Source organism: Rhea pennata, chromosome 4, assembly GCF_028389875.1.
Source record: "Rhea pennata isolate bPtePen1 chromosome 4, bPtePen1.pri, whole genome shotgun sequence".
Classification (NCBI taxonomy): domain Eukaryota; kingdom Metazoa; phylum Chordata; class Aves; order Rheiformes; family Rheidae; genus Rhea; species Rhea pennata.
The window spans coordinates 27,877,653-27,890,600 of record NC_084666.1 but is presented as its reverse complement, the minus strand read 5'-3'; the positions used below and the strand labels follow the sequence as shown (position 1 = coordinate 27,890,600).

Genomic DNA, 12,948 nt, shown 5'->3' with positions numbered 1-12,948 from the left:
TATTCTCTTTACTTCCTGCCTCCTTTCCTCTTCCTCTTACAAAAAAAAAAAGATTAAAAAAAAAAAAAGAAAAAGAAAAAAAGATATGCTCATTGAAACAGGAGTTAATTCTAGGTCATTCTCTTCTATAGATTATAAAGGAAAGGTAGAGCTGATGATCACAGTGACTCTTTCAGAGTTTATAATCACTTTACCTCTGAATCAATTGTCTCAATTGTCCTCCCCATCAAATAATTTTTTTTGCCACTTAATTCCTGAGAACAATAATTCCTATGCGTCTTTTAGATAACTTTATACTCCTGGACATTAACATATGAAATATTGTTCTGATAATATAAAATTAATTTCTTGAGTAGATCTCTCTGTCTCTCTTTGGTCTAGACAGAATGTCACTAGCAATCAACAGAATTCTTATCAGCTTCTATAAATATGGAAGGCTATATCTGTTAGGAAATTACAGCTGTCAGAGTGACATTACATTGACCATGGGTAATGCTGTTATGGAAGAACAGCCAGTCCTTGTAAAGCTGCAGAAGTAACTGTCTCTGACTCATTCATATTTCATGTGTGCAGGACAAAATCAAACTTGTTGATCCTTCCTTATGTAAATGGCTAGCTTACATTATACTAGATTTATTCTTTGAAATTGTTTTCATGCTATTAAATAACAGTCAGTATTTTAAATTTTTTTAAAAGATTGTTTTTGAAGTGACTTAAATGACATGAATAATTCTGTTAGGGTGACAAAACTTATTTCTGTTAGAACACAGCCTTCAAATGCTCAAGATACTCTGGTCAAAAATGTAAACTAGAACAGTCCAAAGGGACTAAATTGTATTCTGCCAATGCCAAGTGGGGCTGTGCTTGGCACCTACTGGCTCCTCCCTTTAAGAATCCCTTCCCATGCTTTCACATGATCTCTGTGAGAGAAACCTCATCCGTGCAATTACAGTGATGTCCAGTGCCATTTAGACCAGAATTTGGGGAGAAAATTTGACCCAGAGTTTTGAATGTGAGACTTTGGAGTGCATTTCAGCAGAGTGTGAAGAAACTGATTTCTGAAAATTACTATAATGAAGGAAGTGAAGAGAGTTTATGGTATTAAATATGCTTACTTGTAACTGATCATATAAATTTATCAGCTGCTGAACGACAATCCTTCTGGCAGAGAGCAAAAGAGAGTTATAGAAGAATATCAAAGGATCTGGGGACATAATACTATAAAACGATATTGTCTTTCTCTGCTTTCTGCAATCTGAGATCTGACTGTAGTATTTTAGCTGATGTAATAACATAGTGGTCTTACTGGTAAGGACTTAATAATAATTTCCTGAGGAATGTATTTGTGAATAACTAATAGTAACTTAGTTCATATTTTGAAGAAGAATGAAGGTAAGATCATACATGAACCTCTATCTCTTGACAAAACGTATGTTTGAGATGGAAGTAACATAAGGATATGTTCTCTGACCTCTATTTTCACTTTCATTTCATTCTCACTGAGTTAAAAATATATGTTACAAAAATATTTGAGGAGGATTAGAAACATCCCCAAATGATAGATGGCCTTCTACTAGCAAAACAGTATATTTGAACATGGAAGTCTGTGTAGTGAATTCTTGTTACAGGGCTGTGGCTATGTCTCTGTTGTACTCAGGTTTTGGAGAGTCATGGAACACCTCACAATAAAATGCTATGATGTGTAATGAAGGGAAAAATGTATTTAATTAACTGTAAACACTTTAGCTAACAAATTACAATGGTTCATAAATTAGATTCATAAAATATTTTTATTTTGTTTTTATATCAAGTTCCTAACATGACTGACATTCTTTTTCTTCTTTATCAGATAAAGATTTGATTTTGATTTCTATTAATTTTTCGTTAAAGGTTATCACAACTGTTTTCAAGAAGAAATGCTGGAGAATGATATTAAGTGAGAAAATTCTTTGATTTGCTTCAGAGGTTTACATCAAACTGCAAAGAAATTCTGTTTTCTGCCCAAATAAGCCTAACACTTATGCTAGAGAGACGTGCACTGTTAAAATATTTCCAGAATTTTTTTTTTCCAAAAATATTTCCACTATGCTCCCAGGAAGCAGAAACTGAGGTCTAAAACTGGATAAATAGCTTAAACCTCTTAAGCTTAAACCTTGATCACTCTTAAAATTTATATCACAAGTTCAGGGAGATGTAAATTGCATATCCCTGCCACAGCCTGGATTTTTCTATCTTTCTGAGAAATGTACTAAAGATAAGCAGATAGGAATATCACAAAATCATCTTGTAAACTTTTGGCACCTCTTCCCTAAACATTATTCTTCGGAAATAAATCTGTACGTATCATGAGATAAACTTAATACCAATGGTGGTAACGAGGCTTTAATGAGTTCCTCCTTGCAATTGTCTTTTTATTAAAAATGGCCTCTGTTGTTGCAAGTGGCCGAAAATGAGAATAAATCAGTAATGCCGCGTTCCTGGCCATCACAATGCTACTCATTGTCCCCCAACACTTCCTGCCTTCTTAGGAAGGCTGTTTATTTCTCAGTGTGCTTAATGTTTTTTTTTTACATGGCTTGTTGAGTCTAAACAAAATCAAGCACTTTGCACATCCAGTTATGATTAAAACCCAACTAGATTGTTCCCATAGTCATATGAGCTAGTAGTGGTTCTCTGGTTCATGTTTGGAAAATATTAACTTCTGAAATAATAGTTCTTAGAAACAACATATCATTTTACTAATATACCATAGATATGCTACTTTAGTTCCAGATCTGGGAAAACGGCATCAAATGCAGTATGCAAACATATACCCAAGCTATTTTTGTATGTTTGCTTGAGGGCTGTCACCTGAATTTGAGCTTGGATTAAAATGAAGACTAGCATTGTTGGCTTTTGAACAGGCCGGACAAGGCAATCAAAACTGCCTCTGTCAGTAGAACATGAGAACTCTCTACCTATCATTTGTTGTTATGGCTTCCAGTAAAATCAGAATGTCAGATGCACAGGACAGTACGTCAAAGGAATTTGTTCTTAAGCTGATACCACAGTGAGGTGCCATTGCAAAAAGCAAATAGTGCAGATAAAACAAGAAAATCTTTTTTTAAAATGTACCTCAGGCCATTCTTAATTTTTTGTAGTTGGCTAACAGGATTTTTACAATCAAAGCACTTTGATGGAGTTTTTAAAGGATTCCTCTTGAAAACATTAGGAAGTCAGTGCTGCTGATTAGTTGGCCTTTGAAGAGACAATAATGCAGTGTGTTCTGTGTATAATGATAGATCCTCTTGAAGATTCATACAGCCATTGGACCTTTGTAATCTTATAAACCTTGTTTTGGTCTCAGATTACTGGGACTAAGAAAACTTTATTCATGATCAGTACTTAGAGTATCTCCCAACCTTTCAGTTCGATCTACATCAGGTTCTATATCAGCTCTGTCAAGAAATAAAAATCTTTTTCTTTACCTTAATTCATAGAGATTCCATGCTCTCATAGGATTTAATTTTGAAAGAACAAAGCTCTGTATGGTATACTTTTAAAGGAAACCTCACAGACTTCAGGTTTAGAAATTTTTATTACTAGTAAATACATTTCAAGAGTATTTGTGTATGGATAAGTATTTGAGATAATGCCTAAATCAGTGTGTATAGCATAATACAGATCTTTTTTAAAAAGCAATGAAGTATTATGAAATAGTTAGCTCTTGATCACTCTTAAAATTTATATCACAACTGAAAATATTTTGAACATTTTAGGATTATTAAGAAAGAAAAGAACTGTTGACATTTTATATTGCATGCAAGTATTTCAGAACTGTGCTTCTGTATCTCCAGGTTGTAGAGAAAGGGGTCTTTGGGAGTGTCCTTTGAAGAAGCTGTGCATCGAGCACACTATGATCTGTGATGGTTTCCCAGACTGCCCTGACAAGATGGATGAGAAGAACTGCTGTAAGTGCTTATGCAGATTATTGGTCCCTACAGTAATAAGTAAAAAGTTGAACTCATTTTTGGATTCTGGAGCCCAAAATAAATTGAGATAAAAAGATTCTCTCCAGACAGAAAAGCTCAGTCATTCCCTCAGTTTTCTTTTTGGTCCTTCAGTGACACCAATTTGTCTCTCTCCTCATGTTGTATCCTCTGTTTTTCACATCCTTGAATCCTCACCTCTTTGGTCGCTCCATCTCTTTCTCCCTTTTTCTCTCTCTCTGTTTCTCCTCACATCTTTATATGTCTTTAAATTTTACTACTTATAGCTCCTTGACTTCTTTTTCCAACTATTCTCAGCTTCATTCCGTATAGGTATGGCTGCTCACTGGTCGTTTTGTATTCATTTCCATTTGACTTTTCTTCTATCCTGTTCTTCAGTAACATTTGTATGTCTCCCTGTTGTCTGTGATGCATTTGCTTGATATTTCTTAGATCTTGTCTTTCCATGTGGCCTCTCTGGCTTCTCCTACATTCCAACCTTTGATAAGTATCAGGGATATGAAACTAAGTACAATACAGTGACAATATGGGTATATGTATTGGGCCAAACTGTTGACATTGGGTAAGAGACCCCTTTTCCCATTCTGGAGCTTGCCTGTGTTCCATTTCCACTACACAGCTGACTGGTGGGATGGGAAGAGGTGGAGGACCTGTGAGTGGCAGCTGCTTTGCAGGTTCCCATCCTGCATGTGAAGCCAGGAGTGGGTGCTGTGAGAATTTTGCTTCAGTTTCATGAATATATTAGTGGTACTCTGAATTCTCTTTTGAGAAAACCAGGTGCATGAGTGCCTGTCCAAGACCAGGAACTGAAAAGGACATATTGACCTTGCAGACTCAATCTGCATGAGAAAGAAGAAATGGTAAATTTTTTAACCTCTACTTTAGATATAATGAACCAATATACAAAAAGACTTGCTCCAGGTCACAGTAAAAATTGGTAAAGCTGACTGAAAGTTGGAATTTCAGTTCTCTGGGCAATCTTAGCATTTCAGCTTTTTTGCTAGGGTTGTAGGAAATTACATTACATTTTACAAATTTTAAAAAGTTGCTCCTGAATCTCTGGAGTTCTGCTGGCAGAGACAGGACAGTGGGCACATTTTCTGTGCTATATGTAGCATGTGAATGTATTTGCCAAAATGACTGACAGCCTGAATAGATCACTGGATATAATGTTGTTTCTCTTTGGGAGGATGCAGCTCACAGAAGCTTCCTTAAGGTTCTGTTCACTGTGAAGATCGTACCATTTGTCTTCCAAGAGATCTGCATGCTGTCATCTAGTGATACATACAACCACTCCTCTTTTATAGAAAGCATATCACAACTGTTCATTTTTTTCTGAATTTCGATTGAAAGTTTATTTAAATTCTGTAGGTCTGGATACTTTCAGACCTAAAAAGAGAGAAGCATTGTAGGCTAAAGTAGTAAGCTGTGTCATCTCAGAAAAGCTTTGAGACTTAAGCTTCACAGCATATATATCTCCTGTGACTTAAATAGTCATACTGGAGGGCAGAGTTAAAGAGTTTTTTCTAATTTTGCATGTTTTCTTCCAGAGCTGAAATGATCACTTATGTCACAGTAGGCAGTACTGCCTTCTAATTCTGTATAATTTTCACTGTGGAGTTCATTCTTTCCACTAGCATTGCAAATAAATGTTTAGCTTGTATGACTATATCTGCTTGTGTGCAGATACTCTACAACAGCCAAATATAGGCACAGCTGAATGCAACTTTCCTCAAGCCTCTCTTCCCCAACCCCCAACATTTCCTAATGATGAGATTTGTAGAAGCTGGAAGAGAAGAGTATTAATGAGGAAAGTGATGTAATGCTATACACCTGGGGGATTTTTGTTATAGTTGGGGGCAAACTTAAAATCTTTTGCAAATGGAAGTTCTTGTAGTTCCTTACAAACTAGTAACATACTGTGACCTCGAACAAGTCTTTTTGTATATTGGTTTGTTATATCTAAAGTAGAGGTTAAGAAAAATTCCATATTTTAAATAGCAAAGGAGGATCCAAAAGAGAAATACAGAACTTGCTGTGGATGAAATAAGATACATGTTTGTTACAGGAAAAGATAATCTTTTTTGAAGAACACAAACAGATTTAGAGTGGTCTACTAAAAAGCAAGGAAATATAACGTTTTAGCTTAAAGTGTATGGGAGAGACTAAGGTTTCCTATGACAAGACCACAAGTAATATTAAATAAATAAGATAGACTGGAGCATACACCACAGATCTTGCTGTGTCCAGAAGCTCTTCCTTCCTTTTGGCTTGTGGTGCGCTGTGTGACTGAGTGGCAGCAACCAACTTCTACCTCAGTGGTGTCGATCATGAATTTTGTTGCAAGTCTGTCTCACTGCTCCATAAATTTGACCTCACCTACCTTCTCTCTCCTTCACTTTTTTTCAGTCTCAGTATATGTTTCATGTTGATTATTTCTTTCTCAGAGTGAAGCATGTTTTTGTCCTTGCAGCCTTTTGTGAGGAGGACCAGCTTGAATGTGCTAACCATGAATGTGTGCCACGTGAGCTCTGGTGTGACGGACAAGTAGATTGCAGTGACAGCTCCGATGAATGGGACTGTGGTAAGTTTCCCCCCTTGGTACACTCTGCTTTGAGGTGATATTTGGGAGATGGCAAAACTAATGGTAATAATTGATGGTGATTTGATGTAGAATACAACTGCACTAGTGGAGAGTTGCTTCCTTTGTTTCTGAAAGGAGGCTGGGCTGAGATTGGGAAAGGAAATAAAGTAAGCAAAAGAGAAAGGAAAGGATCAGTGGGAATTGTTACAGTGCAAGATAAAAGAAAAGTGGCAGGGAAATTCTAGCTGTTGTGTAAAATCTGGAAGCTGTTGTGGACAGCAAGGAGAGTAGGGAAACACTCAGATATAGAATTTATCTAGGCAAAACTTCTAAGCCCCAGTTCTGTACTCATGAAATTCAGTGTGAAATTCCCACTGGCTGCAGTGTTGCAGATTCAGAGCTTAAAAGAAGAAGATAGTCCTAGTAGTTCCACATTGCACAGAATGACAGAATCTGTTAATCCTGTCCACACTCAGAGAGGGCCTCATGCGTCTGTGGTTTATTAAAGTAGAACTCACCAAGCATTATTCTTTAAATAAAACTGAAGATGGATTTCATAAAAATAGTACTGAAAAGAAGCAGTTTGGAAAGCAATAGTATATTCTGCTTTAATATTTTACAGAATTAATATTTATTTTTGTATATGAAACTATTTTATATTACTAAGTTTTGAGATGCTTGTAAATTACTTTAAATGTAGGGGAAAAGATGTTTCATGGCTCATAGAAGCAAATATTTTGTATTCATATTGAAGTAGATTGTGTAAACACTTAATATTGTATAAACATTAATAACAATATTTAGTAAAACCTATGCAACAAAGATGAAATGTTCTAGAAATGCATACTTGAAAAGGAATAATCAAAGATGAATACATATTTCTGCGGAGAGAGAATCAAAAGCACTTTTAGCATATAGGAAGAAAGCTTAATGACTACTTACGTTAAGATTAGTACTATCCAAGCAAAAGTGAGAAGAACAGTTTAAACAAAAACATTATGTATTTTGGAAAAACGGCACACAAAAGCACCCTCTTGTCATGGAGATGCAAGAGGGATGCACATTTCTATTGGTTCATTTGGGGTCATTTTGAGAAACTTTTTATGAGTTAAAAAAGCAGTTTACACACTTATACAAGGATTAAGAGAAAAGTAATGATCATGCTCTTTCTTGTAAGCAGTAGTTGATTTTTCTTTTGCTAATCACTCCCAGGGATTGTTCTGACAGGAACAATGCATATTATTGAGAATCAAATGATATCACTCATGTCAGCAGCATTCATCCCACAAATTACCTTAGTGATTTCATTTGGACTATTTGAGGGGTAAGATACCATTTAACTAGATCAAGGCTATCAGAAACGTGTGAACTGTCCTCAAGATGTATTTATTGATTGGTCTCTCAAACAAGATTTTCATAGCCATAGTTGCCTCTATTTTAAATTATGTATCCGTTGAGCATGGAAAATGAGCAAAAATGTCAGCATATTCCATAAGTCAAAGACACTTTTGAATGAATTTTTATGTTTTCAGTGCACCATATATAAAACCAACCATGTGAAATAATAGTCAAGTTATTTTTCTTTTTATTTGCAGTTACCCTGTCTAAAAACATGAATTCCTTGACGTTCCTGACAATTCACAGGTCAGCTGCTGATTACCATGTTTGTGCTGATGAGTGGCAGGAAAATTTGAGCCAACTGGCCTGCAATCAGATGGGTTTAGGGTAAGGTCAGTAGTTTGTAGCATTGATGAATTTCTTAGGGTCATTGGCATGATGGAGTTTGAGTTTGCAAATGATCATTGATCACCATGACCGCTGCAATGTTAGTATGGATTTAGTATGGAAAGAGTTCATAGAGAAAAGAGGTAACAAAATTGTTTGATCAGAGGCAGGAGCAAACGCTAATTAAAATATAGGCATTTTTTTTACCATTTTACAAACATTAATTGCGCAACTGTTATTAAAAGCATATGTTGCAAAGATACTAATCTCTTGCTTAGCCTCAATATGTGAGCTTGCAGTTATTTCTGAGGTTTGGATTCACTTGGACATGTGATACTCTCTTTATGTGTTCCTAAACAATTAAAGCAGAGTTGTCTTATGAAACACATGAGAATTTCTGTGGGTTCTGCCATAAATATTCTGAGCTAGGCAACCATATATATTTAATTTAGGTATCTCTGAATAACTAATTGGTGATGATGGATTTTTCTGTGTGAACCTCAGAAAAAGAATAGCTTCTATACCTCTTACTGCATGCACACTAAAATAGTAGTTACTTTATGGAATAATTGATGCAAAGTATAACTGTTGGCTATCAAAACAAGTTCATTTGCTTTGATATCCAAAGCCATCTTCTTCTAAGGATAGACAAGCCTAATGGTATTGAAGGATATCTTTTGTCAGAGTCTTGTGCCCAGACTGGAGTCTCTCTGCCTTTTACCACTGCCTATACTCATGTGCAGTCTTGTTCTTTGTGCCTTTCCCAAAAAACACCAGAGGATAAAGAGCTTGGGTTACAGCGTCTACTCTTAACCTACTCTGTATCATCCTACATTACATAGATGCTTGGCATAAATTCTAACACGTGCCCCTGAATACACAGACCACCTGTATTGAATGGACAGCCTGCCATTCTAATACAGCAATTCTGTATTACTCTAGCTAGTTTAATATATTTAAATAATATTTATGTTATCTTTATGTTTTAACTTTTTATAGGTTTCTAATAAGCTTAAACTCCTCCAGTATCTTCAAAAATAGTTATTGCTTTTACTACTACTTCATTGTCTAAAAATAAACTGATGGTCTCAGTATTTAATCATGCCTTTTTTTCTTAATATTCTAGTTTGATAGCCTTGGCATCCAATTTTCTTATCTTCCTGTAACAGTTGCTTTTAGCAAAATGTAAAAGGTATTCAGTTATCACAAGACTTCTGATGCCTTCCTTTTCTCAGAAGTGTGTCTAAACTGAAATGAGAATGAACAGAAACTTGCTTCTTCCTGTTCCTTCAGCAAGGCTTGCTCACAGAAGTAATGATCAACCCTATCGTTTTTAAGACAATGTGTGAGAAAAAAATATTTCTTAAATTTCACAAATTATTTTCTAACAGGAGAAGAGTCCTAGTAGTTTTTCTATAAATCCTTTTTGTAGTAACAGGGCTATGTTAAGGGCTTTGGAAATTTTCAATTTAAATCTGAATTTAATTACTTGAGTTTGTCTGTAATATGCAGTTTTAATTCTTTCCAATACTTCAGAAAACTGAAGCAGTATTTTTCTTTCCTGTTCTTAATGCCTGATATTGTCAGGCATCTGAAACTTGGTTTTCTTAGCTATCCTCCGAGTGTGTAGGAAGTGGCACTGAAGAAGATGCAGTAAATTAGCTGTGAAAAAGATCTATAAAAAACCCTGAAGATTATAATATGTTCATCAGAACTAATTTCAGAAAGGAGTAATTTGAGCTAATATAAGTTATTTAACTCTTCTTTTAATATTGCTTAGGGATTCAGTGAAAATGTCAGAAAGAGTAACATTTTCTAAATGGAAGGGTAGAAGATTAAACAATACAATGGGGTTTCATACCACTATGAAATCTGACTTAAAGTCATAGACTGTTTTCATTATCTCCAGCACAATTTATTAGACTTAAAATAACAAGAAAATCTTTATGTAAGTTTGATAACATTGGCATATTTAGTAAGTTATATCCAGTCAGCATTAAGAGTACATGGAAATTAGACTGTATATTGTATAAAGCTCAAATATTGATAAAAAATATATTTTTTCCATCAAATCCTTTGTGTTTTATTTAAAGGTAACATAATTTGAGCTGTGTTTTTCTTCAGATATTTCTAACTGGAAATATTTCATTTTAGTCCTTCAGAAAATTAAAGCTGTGAACATAGAAATTCTGTCCATGTCTGTGTCATATTATGCCACATTCCAGAACCCACCACCTGGGTAGCTATGCAAATGTATTTAATAATGGCTTGTACTGTTACTTTATTTTGGTTTAATAGTTCTCCTGTTTATTCTTCGAGCAAAATAGTGCACATGAGATTCAAAGCTGAGACTTCATAGTATCTTAGGCTGGGAATTGCAATAAATGTATAGAATTTTTATTTTCTACATAGCTCTGCAACATACAACTAACTGATATCCATGACTGGTGTTTTCCAAAATGACAAATCCCAATTACTATATAATGTTGTAATGTTTAAAATACGAAGGCAGTGCCTTTCTAACAGCTTGTGGATGTTTTTAATTGTTCAGACTAAATCTGAAAAAGATAAAGAGAATGTAATGACAGTGGTTAAAGTCAAGTTAATTTAGCTAATATGAGTAACACATTTTACCTATTATTACCTAATTTTACATTATCAAACTATTTCACTGGGAAATAAAAGCACTGTGTCTGAAGCAGCATTAAAGGTAATTTTATTCTGTCTGTTGCACTAAACTCAGGCTATATTCCTGGTTGTTGGCCAGTTCTAATTCCACAGGTGCTGTGTTTTTCTGCAGCACAACCCAGTTACATGATGCAACACCACAGAGAGCAGTGCAAGTTCCGAGCATTGTCTGCAAGGCTTTGGGCTGGTGAGGGCTGTTGCTTAGGCTCTGCAGGGTGTCTGTTTAGCAGTTCATATGTTTTCCTCTAGCACAAAAAGAATGTTATCCATGAGCTGAACTTTTGTTTATAATGCTAAGAGTCTAACTGGAACTGTTTTTATACTTCAAGTGTTACGTCTCATAAAGTTTGCAGCCAGGGAGGGCTGTTGGATTATCTGATATGAATGCCCATTCATCTCAGCATGGATAATTTTGTTCAGAGGTCTCCCACTGACCCCAAAATAAATACTGTAAATCATGTCTCTGGCAATTAGGTTTCCTGGTACAAAAGGTAGAGAACAGAGGAAAAATTGCCATCAGTGCTCAGATCAATCATTAGATACATCACTGGTGTGCTGCAGAGACTGTGTTGCTAAATATTGACAAATTATGCATGTTCAGAATATTGTACTATGTTCAGAAGACTAGATTTGTCTTGATGTTTAGCTGAGGAAAACCATTTTCACATACTCTGAAGTCCACATTTCTGTTGATGGAACAGTGATAAAACCCATGGTCTACTCAGACCTGAAATTTGGCAAAAACAAGTTAGTGGAGTTGTTTGATTACTCTGTGGAAATTAAGTGAATAGTTTCCCATTCTTTCCTGCACCAGAATGAGATGACAAATGTTGTAACAAGAAACTTCAGCAGATTGCACTCAGCTGAGTACGGAATTTCATCTGAACTGCTTGGTCTGGTCTAGCAGTACGAGCATTAAAGCATAGCTGTTTCCCAAGTGAGCTTTTGTTTAAAAAAAAAAAAAAAACCCAAACAAACAAACCTACAGTCGAAGCTGCTGCTGCTCCCTCTTCTGGAGGCTGGGCCACTGGTAATGCAATGAAATAGGTAGTTCCTTTCCCCAGCTGTAGCATCCACTTGTGGAAGGGGAAGGACAGTCTCCTGCTGCTGCCTGGCTTCGTCTTTCCTAATGCTTTCTTACTCTATCCCCTTGGCACAATATTCTTTAATAGTATTTGCTGAACTGAGCAGTTCAAGCTGCTGGACCAATATTCTTTTTTTTCTAAGATGAATTATTATGCTCACTACTCTCTAACTATTCTTGCATCAGAAATAATGGAAGGTGAGTATAGTGTCCTATTTGTTTAGAAACATCACAGAAAACAAAAAAATTGAATATTTATGCCCTATCCACGTTAGAACTTTGAATTTCTGAATGTAATGTACTTTATTTTCTCCAAGAATAAACATATTAATTAGCAAATCAATTTCCTTGCCATGAATGAAGTATTTCAATTCATTAATTCAGTCTGGAATTCTAAACCCACTCAAAAGAATGTAAAACATATCTGACCTACTTCGAATACATCTATATTGTCCACGGTAGCAGTGTATGGTATTAAATCTTTAAAAGTATTAGAATAGAAACTCACAGAATTCTCCAGATTACATGTATTTTATTAACAGGGGCAGCAAATAATTCCATTAAATAAGATTTACCAAAAATAAGAGTACAAGTTGAGGTTGATGTGGGAGATTTTATTTTAATAGTTTTGAGGAACCATAAAACAATGTTAAAACACAGTTATATGCAGAATACATAGATTTTAAGCAATACATTACAGATTTATTAGATTTTATTTGATAGCTTATGCCTCATCTTTCATGTATGCATGTAGTTTTAAATTTAATATAAAATATTTTGAGAAGGCTTTTTTCAAACAAATTTTAACCTAATAATCCCTTACTGATTGTGACAATTGCTTCAAATAGTCATTAATCATATTTTCACTTACCTCATAT

The 12,948-nt window shown here is 35.1% G+C and overlaps 1 protein-coding gene across 7 annotated transcripts in view; it reads left to right on the top strand.

The window, feature by feature from the left end:
- The window catches only part of CORIN (corin, serine peptidase), a 151,820-nt gene that overhangs the window by 116,860 nt on the left and 22,012 nt on the right, over positions 1 to 12,948 (top strand). For all 7 annotated transcript variants that reach the window (XM_062575517.1, XM_062575519.1, XM_062575522.1 and 4 more), the window contains 3 exons: positions 3,837 to 3,950; positions 6,463 to 6,573; positions 8,169 to 8,298. In XM_062575517.1, coding sequence (XP_062431501.1) covers positions 3,837 to 3,950; positions 6,463 to 6,573; positions 8,169 to 8,298 — 355 coding nt within the window. The remainder of the gene's footprint in view (positions 1 to 3,836; positions 3,951 to 6,462; positions 6,574 to 8,168; positions 8,299 to 12,948) is intronic.